Source organism: Hemicordylus capensis, chromosome 4, assembly GCF_027244095.1.
Source record: "Hemicordylus capensis ecotype Gifberg chromosome 4, rHemCap1.1.pri, whole genome shotgun sequence".
Lineage (NCBI taxonomy): Eukaryota > Metazoa > Chordata > Lepidosauria > Squamata > Cordylidae > Hemicordylus > Hemicordylus capensis.
In genome coordinates, this window is record NC_069660.1 from 275,463,848 (window position 1) to 275,480,186 (window position 16,339).

General features: G+C 43.9%; 1 protein-coding gene across 1 annotated transcript; it reads left to right on the forward strand.

Moving 5' to 3' along the window:
* The first annotated feature begins 674 nt into the window (after positions 1-674).
* FABP5 (fatty acid binding protein 5) lies at positions 675-14,164 on the forward strand. Its single transcript, XM_053250759.1, has 4 exons — positions 675-866; positions 6,229-6,401; positions 13,664-13,768; positions 13,921-14,164. Exons 1-4 carry the CDS (start codon positions 788-790, stop codon positions 13,969-13,971), a joined length of 408 nt encoding a protein of 135 aa, XP_053106734.1. The 5' UTR covers positions 675-787; the 3' UTR covers positions 13,972-14,164.
* Positions 14,165-16,339: the final 2,175 nt, after the last annotated feature.

Genomic DNA, 16,339 nt, shown 5'->3' on the forward strand with positions numbered 1-16,339 from the left:
TTTAATCTACCGGGGGGGGGGATCTCACCCCACCCCGCAGCGTGCAAAGAGCTTAATATTCCAATAACGTTACAATATGCAATCAAGTGCATGTTTACTTGGAAGCCTCAATGATCTCAATAGGATTACTCCCAAGTCAGTGTGCCCAGGATTGCAGCCTTCAGAGTTTAACGGAGAACTCCCCTACTTTGTTGAGAATCGCATTTTAGAGTCGGCAAGGTTTTCTAGTCGAGCCCTCTATCTACCCTCAGGAGGAAACCGCTTACGCAACAATCCTGACAACAGAAAAGGGAAGCGAGCCACTGAAAATGCAGCGCAGCCTTTAAAGCACATTGTGCATGCTTCAAAAGGGGAATAAAAGAAAGCTGAGTTTACATGCTTCTTTAGGAGTCGGGCACCCCGCCGTATTTACAAGGAAGGACATATAGGCATGACAAGGCATACAGGCCAATCCAGGGCAGCGGCGATGCTACACATCGCGACCCTGGTGGCAATTCTGCGCCTCCTCCTAGCGGCGCCACGGAAGACGATGCTTATGCCGTCTGGCAGCCAGCCACTTCTTTAGCACCCAGCGGCGACAAAACCAGCCTCCCCGCGATGAGGCGCGGGCATCCCTGACGTAACGCTTTCCCATTGGCCCCTCGCGGCAGCACATGGCCAGGACATCTGTATAAAGACCTGCCCGGCCTCTTCCCTCTCTAGTTGATTTTAGTGTCTCTTTATCTCTCCTCGCCTTTTATTGTTGTATATTTCGGTGAACGGGACAGCTCCTCCTTAACGCCGCGCAATGCCCAGCGCAGAAGACTTTTTGGCCAGGTGGCGACTTATCTCCAGTGAAGGCTTTGATGAGTACATGAAAGAATTGGGTAAGGAGCACAGAAATGGATTGGAGAAGCGAGTTAACAAAAAGGGTTTAGTTTAGTTTAGTTTAGTTTAAAAGGATGAGAAGCTACTAAGAGATGGAAAACTAGAAATTTCAGTCATGGGGGAGAGAAAAGAATGTGAGGTGGAAGGAGAAATGATAAGATTTTATTAAACAGAATTAAACTAGTTAATTGTATGCACGCAAAGATACAAGAACAAGGTGCATTCTGGTTTTGTTAGGGATGCAGTGTGAAGAACATGTATACTTCTGTGTGGTATTTACATTCCAAAGATACAGGCTGCAATTTTGTAGCTAACTAGTGTGGGCGTGGAATATGGTGAGTTCTGGCATGTGTAAATAAATGTAGAATTGCAGCCAAAGGTGCCACCACAAAATCTGCTTAATAGTAGTGTTGTCTTCTAAAGTGACTCCTCCTGATTAAATGAATTATTGATGCAGTTATGACTTTAAAAGACTCAATGTGTGGAATGTGTATGTATATGTAGAGTGGTGTCTGCATTGTACAGTAATTCCTGTGGATTTTGCTAAATCGCTAGAAGTTTCTTAAACCAGTGTGTTAATGAGCCCGCACACAGCACTGTTTATCTCATGCAAGCACATGCAGTTTGTCTGATTTGAATTGGGGGTGGATGATTGTGATGAGGAACTGGGAATTAATCCGTCTTCTCTCCTGAAAGCACGTCTGTCTCTCCTAGCTTATGCAGCAATCTGGGATTAGGAGCTTTGTGTCTCATTTTCTCGGCTCCTGACAGATGAAATGCTCTGTCCAAGGTCTGCGGAGGCGTTCTCTGGCTTGCTTTTAATAACATACGCACACTCAAATGGATATTGTTTCAAATCTAATGTTGAACTGATGAGTGAAAAAAAAGTCCCTGGGTAGCTGCATGAAACAGCACGTGAAGAGCTTGGGTGAGGAGAAGAGAGAGAGAGAGAGGAACTGGTTGAGAGGGGGATATTTTTTCATATGAACAAGATGCCTGAGGTTTCCCGAGTCAGAAAACAAAGGACAGCAGTCGGCAATATCACTGACCTCTGGGTAATACAATATAATAAAGAGTGTAGCATGTAACTGGAAGTCAGGCTCGAGAGATAGTTGGGCTGCCCATTACCATGTAGGTAATTTTAGAATAAGATATTTCGCTAAACATCTGTCTTTCACTGCAAAGCTGGAAACATGCCAGGGTGGTCAAACTTCCTGTATCCATGCATATGAAGAAAAGTTTAGCTTGCTGATATCATCATTTTCATCTTCTCTCAAACCTTTTTTAAAAATAGCATACTCATCTAATTAGGGATGAATAGTTTGTACTGCATTGTGGGTCTGCCAAACTGCAGTGTATTAAGAGAGCAATAGCTCCAACTGAGGCTGAAACTGGAAAGAACAGTTTCCTGACTGAATATCCGGATGTTTTGTTAGAACCTTTCTTCTTCGATCCCTGTAGATTAATTTCACCGATGTGCAATTGCCAAGCTCAGTGATGACTCTTGAGCAGAGCTGTGGAAACTCTAGGCTTCTCAACAATATAACTAACACTGCAAAACAAACTGATTCTGTGACCCCTATAAATAACATAAATTAACTAACTTATAGATTATACACCAGGAGTTCCCAACCTATGGTTCTCCAGATGTTGTGAACTACAACTCCCATCATCCCCAGCTACAACATTGTATCGGGATGATGGGAGTTGTAGTTCAACAACATCTGGAGAATCACAGGTTGGGAACCACTGTTTTACACAAAGGTGCCCATTTTAAACAAATTATTTGGTTTCTGCTCTACTTGGAAAGGGGCAAAAGAGCTATACAAGACTAAATTACAACTCCTGCCTTGTCCTACATGAGGCCGTAACTCAGTAGCAGAGCATCTGCATTACATGAAGTACCCAGGTTCAATCCCTGGCATCTCCAGGTGGAGCTGGGAAAGATTCCTCCTGAAATCTTAGAAACCGCTGTAGTTATAGCCTATATTCCTGTGCCACTATAAGCCTATGTTGTAACTTATTAAAACTGTATCCTGCCCTCTTCCAAGCAGTTCAGGATAGCATACATTATTCTAGACTCCTGTAGATGTTGGCCTACAACTCCCATAATTCCTGGCTATTGTCCACTGTGGCTGGGGATTATGGGAGTTGTAGTCCAAAAACAGCTGGGGGGGGGGCTAAGCTGAGCAGGCCTGTAATCTAGAGTGAAAGCTGAGATGCAGACTGGTGTGATCACAGTGAGGCTCTTCTCACAGGCAGCCAAGACAGGCCATGGCAGCTAAGCTTGGGCTCGGCTGCCCATGAGAACTGGCAGGAGCTGAGTGGCTCCCACCGGTGCAGTGGCAGCAGCCCTGCCCCCGGAGCCTGCCAGTTAGCCGAGGTTATGGGCACAAGGAACGGGCTCTTGGCCATTGCCAGGAGGATCCACACAATGCACCGCACACTTGTGCAGTGTATTGTGGGATTTGGGGGGGGGCTGGGACCACACATCTCGACCCCTGCACTTCCGTACTGCCTGAGGCAGGAGCACACCACCTGGGCATGGGATCCATGTGCCCTGACCTGCCCAGACCCGGCAGCCGGATCATCTGCGTTTTGGAAAGCACAGGGGGAAAGGGAAGCCTAGCTGAATCATGCTATTGCCCCATTTTCTGCTGGTCTTATCCCATGCATGAGTGCAGACTTGCACAAATGAATGAATGACTAAGCCAGATGCCGCCCAGTAGTTATGAATAGAGGCTCACCAGAAACATGATAAACTTGTTTCTGCTTCCTACCTGCGGTGGCAGAAAGATGGAAATTGTCAAGTGCTAGCGAAGTGTGTTTGGACGGCTGAGGTTAAAGGAGAGCAGGCCTAAATGAGTGTCATTGCCCTCATTACTCTCTCTCGCTCATACTCTTCCTTTCATGCAGTTCCAGTGCCTAGCAAAGGGGGACCACAGTGGGGCTAGTTCAAAATCCGAGGTACACCATAGGCATAAGAAATGACATTGCACCTTATTTGGGGGATAGGTGGAATCTTCCAGGCATTTGTTTAGGAATTGCATGCCAAGAGGCAACTACACTGGTGAAGGCTGGAGGAACTGTACTATATATGTATACATCTATCTATCTGTCTCTTAGCTTCTTCTCATTGCTTGCTTGCTCTATTCTAGATGATTCACCAACTGTTGATACATATTGGGCTAGTTTGGACTATAGTTTTACGAAGGAGAGGAGAGCTGGTCTTGTGGTTACAAGCATGACTTGTCCCCTTAGCTAAGCAGGGTCTGCCCTGGTTGCATATGAAAGGGAGACTAGAAGTGTAAGCACTGTGAGATATTCCCCTCAGGGGATGGAGCCGCTCTGGGAAGAGCAGAAGGTTTCAAGTTCCCTCCTTGGCCTCTCCAAGATAGGGCTGAGAGAGATTCCTGCCTGCAACCTTGGAGAAGCCGCTGCCGGTCTGTGAAGACAATACTGAGCTAGATGGACCAATGGTCTGACTCAGTATATGGCAGCTTCCTATGTTCCTATGACCCACACAATCAAAAAGGGTGTGTGCTGAGCGCATGATGCTGACATCAGTTGCAGACATCCTGCTGTCCTCATAGTGCTTTCCTTTATTGCATGAGGGCGTCAGTTTGTCCAAACCACCATTATACATGCAACGTGTAGGGAATTGGTTCAGTTTGGGGAGGAGAGCTGGTTTTCTGGTAGCAAGCACAAATTGTCCCCTTTGGTAAGCAGGGATCACTTTGGTTTACATGTGGCTGGGAGAATACCTTCAAGCACTGTCTTCTATAAGGTGTTCCCTGTAGGGCCCTTAGGAGATGGGGCCATCTGCTTGCATGCAGGATGTGCCAGGTTCTCTCCATGGCATTTCCAGGCAGGGCTGGAAGAGACTCCTGCCTGAAACCATAGAGAGCTGCTGCAAGACAGTGTAGACAATACTGAGCTAAAGGGACCAATGGTCTTACTCAGTACAAGGCAGCTTCCTATGTTCCTAACCAGGAGGACACAGGGAGGACATCAGGATGTTCACAAAAGATGAGGGATGGGCACTCTCTCAATACATCTCCCTTTTTAATGGTGGTCCAGAAAAGAGAAGCCTATAAGGTTTCATAACAGCTCAGGCACATCTGTGACACCAGTTCTCACTTAATGGAACATAGGAAGCTACCATATACCGAGTCAGGCCATTGGTCCATCTAGCTCAGTATTGTCTACACAGACTGGCAGCAGCTTCTACAAGGCTGCAAGCAGGAATCTCTCTCAGCCCTATTTTGGAGATGCCAGGGAGGAAACTTGGAACCTAGATATTCTTCCCAGAGTGGCTCCATCCCTCAAGGGGAATTTTTTACAGTGCTCACACATCAAGTCTCCCACTCATATGCAATCAGGGTGGACCCTGCTTAGCTAAGGGGACAAGTCATGCTTGCTACCACAAGGCCAGCTCTCCTTGCAGCCATCAAATGACGACGACTACTATGAATATGTATATATCACTTTTCAACCAAAGTTCCCAAAGCAGTTTACACAGAAAACTAAATAAGGTGGATCCCTGTCCCCAAAGGGCTCACAATCTAAAAAGAAACATAAGGTAGACACCAGCAACAGCCACTGGAGGGGATTGAGATGGATAGGGCCAATTGATCTCCCCCTGCTCAAAGTCACTACTTTTAAAAGGTACCTCTTTGCTCAGTCAGCAGGGGGAAATGAACATGCATTGTGGACTATCCTTTATTTTCCTTGGCTTGGGAAGACACAGAGTGTCTGAGAACCCTTGTGTTAGGATGGGAAGTCTTGACCTGCCCAAGTTTCTCAAGAGATTAGGAAATGAAGTTCTTCATTTAAGTGATCCAAGATGTATGATTTCACAGATGTCTCATATCCTATAAACCTGTGTTGATTTAGCCAAGTGGGACTACAGAAATTGTAGTGATGAACTTGTGCATTCTTATTGAATTTTTACCTTCCAGAAAGTAGCCAAAGAAAATTCCCTTGAAAACATGTTATAGCATGAGAACACTTACTGCAGAACAATGGATAGATATGTTTTGTCCATAAGGATTCATTTCACTTTGTAAAGGTCTAATTACGGGGGAAACTGAGATATAACTGCAGTTGGGGCAGCACCCATTTTGTAATATGCTTGAGGCCTTATAAAAGACCTGTTGGTCCTGTGGAGCAGAATTAAAGTAACTATGACAAGCATCTTATTCCCTGGGGTGCTGCAATGCCTCTGCTGATTCACTGGCTTTCTTCTTCTTTCCCATGCCTAATAATTGTAATGAAAAAGTTAGCTAATCTTTTTGTGACTGCATAATGACTATGCTTGGCTGAACCTATCTAACAGGCTCTTGCCTTTCCCTTTTGTAGGTGTGAATATGGCTATGAGAAAGATGGGAAGCATGGCCAAGCCAGATATTATCATCAGCAAGGAGGGAGATACAATTAAAGTGAAAACAGAAAGCACTTTTAAAACACACGAATTCAGCTTCAAATTGGGAGAGAAGTTTGAAGAAAATACCATCGATGGTCGAAAAACTCAGGTAAATGAGATCATCTCTCTGCAGAGTGCACCAAGGAAGGCTGTAAGAATTTATGGAAACTAGCATTTGTCTCAAACATGCAATGAAAAACTGAATAGTGGCTCACTCCTGAGTTTTGTCACATGGAGCAACATAGCACTTAAAGATGGATTAAATATTCCTTCCCTTCATAATGACTCTGCATAGACATAACATCAAGTCTTGGTTTCATTATGGAATGAGCAGGCATGATCCTTAGGCTCAAATGCTGCTTCCTCACCATCTGCCATGCTTGGGGGAAGAGACCAGAAGCTTGTATTCATGGGAAATCCTAGTTTGCTATTCAATCCAAACCTGCAAAACAGATGTTTCAACCAGCATAAGTCCTATACACATGTTCAACACTCGTACAATCTGTGTAGAGTGTGCACTGGTACAGATCTGTACATAGGGAGTTATTCATGTTATGCTGAACATGGGCACAACAGTACACTTCCTATCTGCGTTTTAAGGGGCCTGTACCCTGGTTCACTTTTAACATAAACCCAGGTAAAGTCATTCACATAAACGTGTGTACAGATACGTGTACACTCATACAACTTAATGTCTGATTAGGCCTATAGTTTGCAAACCAGAATTGCAAATCATTGTTTGATTCCAGTTGTGATCCTGGCTAGCAGAAAAAAGATGGCTTACTTTAATAACTTAGCCAAAATGGCAGCCTAGGGTTTTCCACAAACCAGGACCAAAAGCTTTTGGTTTCTTCCCTTCTGTGCCCAAGGTTTGGCATCACAACCAAATGCACTCAGTTGATGTGCCAGTGTTATACACCAACACTAGAATGATGTTGTTTGCCATCCATCAGGTGAGGCATAGCAGCATCTATGTACAAGTGCATCCAGTGTAACATTGCATTTGGTTTGTCAGTAATAATATTTTATTTGTCCTGTACTGCTTTTTGCATGTGTGCACTATAGAAGAGTAACACACTTGCAAAGAGCACCACAAAAGCAGACAGCAGCAGCAGGCAACTTCATAGAGCTAACCTTATGCATGCTACAACTTTCTTGATGGGGACCTGTTTCTATGTTCATTAGTAGGAGTGGTTCAGGTTTGGGGTTCATTTCTTTGTGGTTGTTTCTGCTCCTACCATCCTGCCTCTGTGGAAGAAAGATGAGATATCGGTACAAAACAAGTTGTTCTGGTATGAACTAATTTGCCTACTTTCCTTTCACTATAATCTTAATTGATAATTACTATCTTCACAAGTTAGCCCACTTCAGCCTTAAACAATCACATGTCCCCCGTCTTCGATTGGAGTGGATGACATCATTACAAACTATACCATTGAGGTGTCACTCACTACAGCTGTAGCAAATTTGGTTGAAATTGTTTAGGCAGTTCACAAGTTAACCCACTTGTGCATCAAATGTTTATGCATCCACCATCTTGAATTGGGGTGGATGACTGAGATGGAGTTCCAGTGCATCGACCCTTTTCACCAACTATCCTAATGACCACTAGGGGCATTGGGAGTAGAGATAGTGAGTAAGGGTCTCCCGAGCTGTTCTACCTGTCTTTACTCTATGAACCCTGATTGGACTCTTCAGGTATTTCCTGTGAGAGTCAGATTCCCTTCCTTTCCTCTTAGAGAGCAGATGAAAACATATCTCTCTCTCTCTCTCTCTCTCTCTCTCTCTCTCTCTCTCTCTCTCTCCCCCTACCTATACATTATGTAGTTCTTTAGATTAAGGATTTCCTATCAAAAAGTGTACTTCACTAGGGATGTGCACAAAACTGGTTCACCTGGTTCAGCTTGAATTCTCATAGGGTATAATAGGACTTGAACCAGCCCATTATTGCCCATTGTGGACCACCTAGGGGCACAAAATTGGGGTGGGTGCCTACCACCCACCAAACCCCAAGGCAATCAGACACTCTTCCGATTATTGGTGAATTTTTAAAGTATTTTTTAATTCCTCATAAGGAATAATGAGGATTCCAGCAAATGTATCGCTTCACATAGGGGGGAAAGGGGTGGCCTAGAGCAGAGTGTGGTGGGTGGTAGTGCCCAAGGGGGGCAAGGAAGCTACCAGAATCATTTAAAAGGAATTGGGCAAAGGGCTGATCTTTAAGTGACAAACCTTGAATCCACTCTCATATGCTACCAGAGAATCTACACTCAGAACACCTCAGAATCAACAAAACCCTGTACCCCATGGGTTAGCAACCTATGGGGTGGCTGGCACCCTCTGTGCACTACACCACCACTCACTCTGGGCCACCCCAGCACCCCCCAAGTGCAGTTATGGGGCTGCTGAAACCTCCATTCCTCCCTATGGAGAAAAACCTTAATGACACATAAACTTTAAAAAAAAACCCAAAACAGCCCTTTGCCCAATTCCTTTCAAATAATTCTGGTAGCTTCCTTGCCTCCCCTGGGCACTACCACCCACCACACTCCATTCTAGGCCACCCCTTTCCCCCCAACGTGAAGTGATACATTTGCTGGAATCCTCATTATTCCCTAAGAGGAATTCAAAAATACTTTTAAAATTCACCAATAATTGGAGGAGTGTCCGATTGCCTTGGGGTTTGGTGGGTGTTGGCATCTCTGGATGCCTACCACCCACCCCACTTTTGTTCCCCTAGGTGCTCCATGGTAAGGGATAATGGGCTGGTTTGAGTCCCCTTATACTTTATGAGAAAAATAATTTAAAATATTTAAAATATTCATAAAAAATCGTAGGAGTGTTTGATTGCTTCGGGATATGGGTGGTAGTTGGCAACCATGGGTGCTCCACAATAGGGAATAATGGGCTGGTTCGAGCCCCATTATACACTATGAGAAAAAATCCCCCCCCCCAAATTCATAAAAAATCGTACGAGTGTCTGATTGCTTTGGAGGTTGGCTGGTAAGCACCCATGGGTGCCAACTACCACCCAAGCCACTTTTGGAGGTTCAAACCAGTTTGAATTGCTTCCCCCCAGTTCAGTTCAAATTCGAACCTGCAGCTTGAACCTGATGGTTTGCACATCCCTATACTTCACCAATAAATACTTAGCATTTAGTTCTACAAGAATCTCCATTTGTCTTCTCTAAATAGCTGCAACAACTAAACTCTGCATTCTACTCTGTAACTGGAGAGGGTAGCTTCTTTAGTGCTCTGCTAATTAAAGTAGCCACCGGCTTGTCCGGTGGCTACTCAGGGATGGGCCTTCTCCATTGCTGCCCTGAGGCTTTGGAATGCGCTCCCTGGTGAAATAAGAGCCTCCCCATCTCTGACATTTTTAAAAACGTCTTTAAAGACACATCTGTTCACCCAGGCTTTTAACTGATACTGTTTTGATTGTGTTTAATGTTGTTTTAGGATATTGTTTTAAAAATTTTAAATCGTGTTTTAAATTTCTTGTGTGTGTTTTTAACTAATGTTTTAATGTTGTTTTTATCTTGTTGTAAACCGCCCAGAGACGTAAGGTTTGGGTGGTATAAAAAAATGTAAAAACAAAACTGGGGATAAAAATTACAACCCCCAGCAATGACATCATCACCAACTATGCCATTGAGGTGACCCTATGTGTCCCTACAACTGTATCAAATTTGATTCATATTGGCCCAGGCTTTGCAAAGTTGATAGTGTGGACAGATTCTCTCTGCCGGGTGATCTCATAAGCTTACTTTCCTTAAGGAACGTAGGCTAAAAAACAGATGTCAGTGGTTACTTCCTGTGTCACTTCTGGTTAAACAGAGCATCTTTGCTCTTTCATTTGGCCTGTACAAAACAGTGCTGACATGTCCCACTGCTTTAGCAAGGCAACAACTGGTAGTATCAATTTATTGTTATGCTGTCCTTAGCGGCAAATATCTAAGTACTAGCTGACCTGGTGCAGAGCATCTGCACCCCTAGTCCTCCCTGTCTCTCCCCACACCTTTAGCCCCAGTCCATTCCCCCCGTCTGCTTTCCCTCACAGCCCGCTGGTGGCACTTTCCCTTGCGGCCCGCTGGCATACCCGTGGCTATTTTTCAGCTGCATGCAAACTTTTGCAAGAACTGCCATGCATGGAATTAGCCACAGATATGCCTTAGAGAATTAAATACATAGATTGTAATCATCCAAACAGTTAGATATTCTAGGCAGCAAATTAATACTCATAATAGTGTTATAAACAAAACTCTTGTAAGGACAAGATATCACAAAGCAATAGGTAAGTTTTGATATGACGTGTGTGCTCATAAAAATTATTAAAGGATTTGGATTTTTTTCTAATGAAACAGAAACTCGCAGTTTCTTGACTTCAGTTTTAATCAGAGGAGAGTGTGATTCTGTAGTCAGTTTCTCCCACTCCTAAAACAACAAAACGTGTTTTAGGATTCAGTGGAATTGTAGATATGAATTTAGTATCTTATTGCAAGAATTCTCAGGGCAAAGACTTCACCTGAATTATTCCGTTGACTGTTTCCAGGGAGTGCCACGGCCTGACTAATATGAATATGACTTAAGATGCTTGCCAAGCTGATTATGCTCTTTAAAAGCTCCTTTGTCCAACAGGCACAACCTGATCCTGCTCTCCTTTCATGAAAAGGTGCATACGTTGTGTGATTTCTCCCCCACCACACACACACCCACACACCAGATACAGCATCTGCGTTTCAATATACAATGAGTAGGAATCCCCAGATAACACTGATAAGAAGAAAATCAAATGTAAATAAGATAGTAATCCTAATAGCTGCTTACCAAGCCTTTCCCAGTTATGGGAGTTCACAAACTGGTTCTGCATCTTTCTTTATGCAATACTAGACCAAATTATTCCACGAGACAGGCTATGTATTTGGCACCCTCCACAACTATTTACCCTGAACAAACCTCCCTAGTGCTCTTTTGGAGTATATGTATGCATACATGCATGCCTGGTGTGTGTTAACTTGCTCAGCTGGATCCATGCAAGGTCTGCCTTGTAAAGACTATAATGCTTAGAGATGACTTTAACCTGAGACAATGTAAGGCAGGCTGCAGCTCTTGGCTCCTGGGAGGTTTTCTTACACAAAATAGGATCCAGACAATGGACACTTGACAAAATTAGCAGACTTAGTGATTGACATTGTGAAGTAGAAGGGTAAATGGGCTCCTCTTTATCCCTTTTACAAGTAACTTACTTAAAACAGAAACAGGGCTGCCTTGGACAGACAAAGATTTTTGTTAAATGACTCTACCTCTGTTATCCTAGTCTAGGCACCACAGTTAAATTAGGTGCTGGGGCTCCCGGTTTCCATGGGATTTGTCAAGCCCTGTATGTGTCCATTGGGCACCATTTTGAATTTCCCATCTTGAGCAATGACTGGTTTGAGCCCATCTTGATCATACTCAGCCAAAATCAGGTTTCTGACAAAGGCGGCTACTGTATATGGTTTGCAGAGAAAACATACAACAAAATGAGAACAATGTTGTAATGTGGTGTATCTACTCTTCACTAATATTTTTAGCTTCCTAAGCCACCTTACGTGGTGCAGTGGGGAAATGCTTGACTAACAAGCAGAAGGCTGCTGGTTTGAATCCTTGCTGGTACTATATTGGGCAGCAGCAATATAGGAAGACGCTGAAAGGCATCATCTCAGACTGCACAGGAGGAGGCAATGGTAAACCCTTCCTGTATTCTACCAAAGAAAACCACAGGGCTCTGTAGGCACCAGGAGTCGAAATCAACTTGATGGCACACTTTATCTTTAAGGTTTAAAGCCATCGAGGCCATTCAGACAATAAAAAACCTTTTCTGCCCAGATCTGGGAGCTGGGTATACTAACAACTTTCTGTTTTATGGAAGCAAGTTTAAGAGGAAAACCTGGGTAGAAGTGATTGTGTGGAGGCAAGGTAGGAGGAATCCTCTTACCTTGCTTCTACACAACTGAAAAGGGGGAGCGCACACAGCTCCCAAACCCAGGTAGAACACCATTTTTGATTGTGTGAATGACCTCATTGGCAGACATCCAGAGCAATGGAGCATGGATGCACCAGGAAGACATTTCTATGCTGCAAAGAACTGTCTTAGCAGCACAGCCTCAAATGTGTGGTGGAAGGGCCACATTTTGATGAACTAGGAAGTAATCTATGTTGCCTGAGAACATGTCTCTGACAGTTGAGTTAGCCCTTGGGGACATATTTTTGGGTGACACAGTGTATTTTGAAGCCAGAGCAAATAGTTGAAATTCTGCCCTCCACCACGCTGCGTACATGGACACAAACGTGTGGGGAAGGTCTCCACAGGTCATGCAGTGGCAACAGGTAGAGGCTAGGGCAGAGTGCAAGTCAGGGTATACCTTAAAGGTTTGCCAAGCTGATCCCTCATATGGCCTCTGCAAACTGAATTCTCCGGGATACTGGGTGGCAGCAGTAGTGGGAGTTAAAAATATACCCCCACCTCTGCCTACCCTGCCCCCAAGCCTCTACCAACCACCACTGCAGACACGTTGTCTTGACACATCCATGCTTTATTGCTCTATCCACCACTGTTTCTCTTGATTGTCCACATGAACAGTCATAAGAGTTTCTCTTCTCAGAGGGATATGTCCAGAGTGTTTCTGGTTAGTTTATTTTTATTCTTGCCTTTGTGGCCAAAAGAATAGGGCAAGCACTGAAGATTTGAATTCCTTGGATTAGGGAAGAGCTTCATCTTTTTGGAGGTTGAAGCTGAGGAATTTGAGGTGGAGAACTGGAAGTAGGCCACAATAAAGGCATGTGAAATGGCAGGGCATTGGGATTCTCAGACATGTTTGATTTGGTGTGTGTGTGTGTGTAATATTCTGTCTCTCCTTTGTTGAAGAGAACATTACCACACCCCATTAGGAATAACAGGAGCATGCTAAAATTCTCCATTGCACATAGGCAGCTGATAAACCATGTAGTTATGTATCCATTGCAATGAGTTCCTGTTGAAAAATGACCATTGCTATTCACCTTCTATGGTAAACAGAGGTACCTTGAGAAGGATTGGAGAAGGGCCTTCTCTGGTAGCTTCCCATGAACAAACCAATCACTACATATTATCTTGGCTGTGCAGGATCATGAGCATGGGAATATATACTGTGGACAAGTCCTCGCTCTTTTGTGTTACTTGCCCCCTGAGGTCTCAGTAAAACTTGAAATCTATCTGTTAGCTGAGTATTTTATTTAATTTAATTTATATTCATTCAATTTCTATACCGCCCTTCCAAAAATGGCTCAGGGCAGTTTACACAGAAAAAAAAATAATAATAATAAAAGTACCAACTTTCTCTTCCTTTGTAGACCCTTATCACCTTAGATGACGATAATACATTGACCCAACACCAAGAGTGGGACGGCAAAGAGACCACAATAACAAGAAAACTAATAAATGGGCAAATGGTTGTGGTAAGTGGCATTTACCACTGTTTTCCATGCAAAAGCTGTACACCAGAGCTGGACTGCAACACATGCTAGCATAGTAAATATCCATCTGCATTTCTCTGTTCCTCAGCAACCTACACAGCCAGTCTTATGAATGAACCTTCATTGTCTTTCAGGAATGTGTGATGAACGGTGTCAAATGTACTCGAATCTATCAGAAAGCATGAAGACACTGGCTTCCATTTTGGACTGAGTGCAGTGAGATGCTGTGTGATTCCCGGAATAAAGCTAGTTAAGTTCTATATTTCTCTTCTCCACCTTCCTTTTCTTAAGTATCTTGGATGAGTCAGTACTGTATACATTTAAATTTCAATGCCTTGATGTAACTATTGAAGTATTAAATTTAAATTTTCAAGTAGAGATGTTGTAACTGTGCTGTAATTCTTACCCTCCTCTCCAATGCATTTCTAGAAAATTCCAGTTAGATAAAAAGTAGTGATTCTTTCCTAGGTATTGAAAATTCAAGGCACATCTGAAGCATTTTTCCTTAGAAGCAAGACTGGATTCAATGATACTTATTCCCTAGTAAGTTTGCAGTCTTAAGGCTAAACACAGTCCTGGTTCAACTGTTCATAATGCAGAGATCAGGTGGAACAACCCAATTCACTTTGCCTGAAAGTGAATTTCTGTGTCACCATTTTTGTCTTTTGTGGGTGGAGGGGAGGGAACTACCTCTAAATGCTATGCTGTGATTAGTAAAGCTGGATGTATGCCTTTTGACACCCTAAGTTAGGTATACCTTGGGAAACGTGGATCTTACGAGCCTCCTATGTAGTTTATTGGATCTCAATGAGGTTTTCTTTGTAGACACATCACTCCCACAGCCATGCCTGATGACTATGGCAGCTTCTTATTTTTCTTGGCGAGCTCATGGTTCCAATGAACTGTTCTGTGTGTGTGAGTGAGAGGGGCATAGAGGAAGAAAATGACTGAATGAACTGCAGACATACCTTGATGCCTAGAACTGAACTGCCTTGTAATATTTTCTGATGGGGAAGCTCAGTGGCTGGGATTTGCTTCATGTTTAAGGTCTAGACTAGAACATGAATGGTCAAAAGGGGTATTTCTCTGCATACAGAGTTGAGTAGCAGTTTACTTGTAGGAACATAGGAAACCGCCTTATACAGAGTCAAACCATTGGTCCCTCTAGCTTAGTACTGTCTACACTGACTGGCAGTTCCTTTCCAAGTTTTCAGGCAGGGGTTTCTCCCAGCCCTACTTGGAGATGTTGAGGAATGAACCTGGGACCTTTTGCATGCAGGTGCTCTTCACTGAGCTATGACCCCATCTCCTATCCTACAGTGCTCGCATGTAGTCACCCATCCAGATGGAAACTAGGACAGATCCTACTTAGCAAAGACAATTCATGCTCACTACTGCAAGACCAGCTCTCTGTTTGCCTGCTGTGTTGCTCAAATCAGTTTTCCCACAGTAATTCTTATCTAGAGAGTGTTTTTGTATGCTCCATGCTCTGTGGTATACTGTGAGTAACAAACCACTCTGTATAACCTCTGTATAGTAATAACCTCTGTATAGTTCATATGCATTCCTACTTCCTTGCTGGATCCTTACATGAGACATGGGGTTCATCAAGACACCAGCAGGAATCAAACAACTATAACAAGTGTCAAACATGACGATATCCCTTTCCATGGAAGGCCACTTGATCTTGAGTGATAAACATTTGCAACTAGAAAAGCAAATTCCTACTGTCTCTCAGCTACCAGGACAAAAACCAGTCTGAGACTCAAGATGCAGCATGGGGATGTGGACAAGAACCTGGGCAGCGTGTGGGCGACATCATGCACTCTTGACCCTTGCCCTTCATAGCTAATAAAAGATGCCAGGGAGGGTACAGGCAGATGGTTGGAGGTGATTATTAATGCTTCATTAAGGGAGGGCAGGATACCACAAGAACAGCCCTGCTGGATCAGGCCCAAGGCCCATCTAGTCCAGCATCCTGTTTCGCACAGTGGCCCACCAGATGCCGCTGGAAGCCACAGGCAGGAGTTGAGGGCATGCCCTTTCTCCTGCTGTTACTCCCCTGTAACCGGGTGTTATGGTTCTAGTGTTATGTGAAAGGGAGAAGAATTTCTCTCTATCCACTTTCTCCACACCATGCATAATGTTATAGACCTCTATGATGTCTCCCCGCAGTTGTCTTTTTTTCTAAACTAAATAGCCCCAGGTGTTGTAGCCTTGCCTCATAAGCTGCTCTAGGCCCCTGAGAAGAGGGCCCCTTGTTTGCCCTCTTCTGCACATTTTCCAGTTCTACAGTGTCCTTTTTTTAGATGTGACAAGACTTGTACGCAGTACTCCAGGTGTGGCCGCACCATGCCTCAAGGAAGCAATGGTAAGACCAGTATTAAAAAAGCCCTCCCTTGATCCGAGACAACTATAGACCTCTGTCTAACCTTCCCTTTTTGGGAAAGGTTGATTGAAAGAGTGTGTGGTGGCGTCCAAGCTTCAGAGCATCTTGGATGATACGGATTATCTAGAACGTCTTTAATCTGGCTTCCACCCTGGATATGGGAC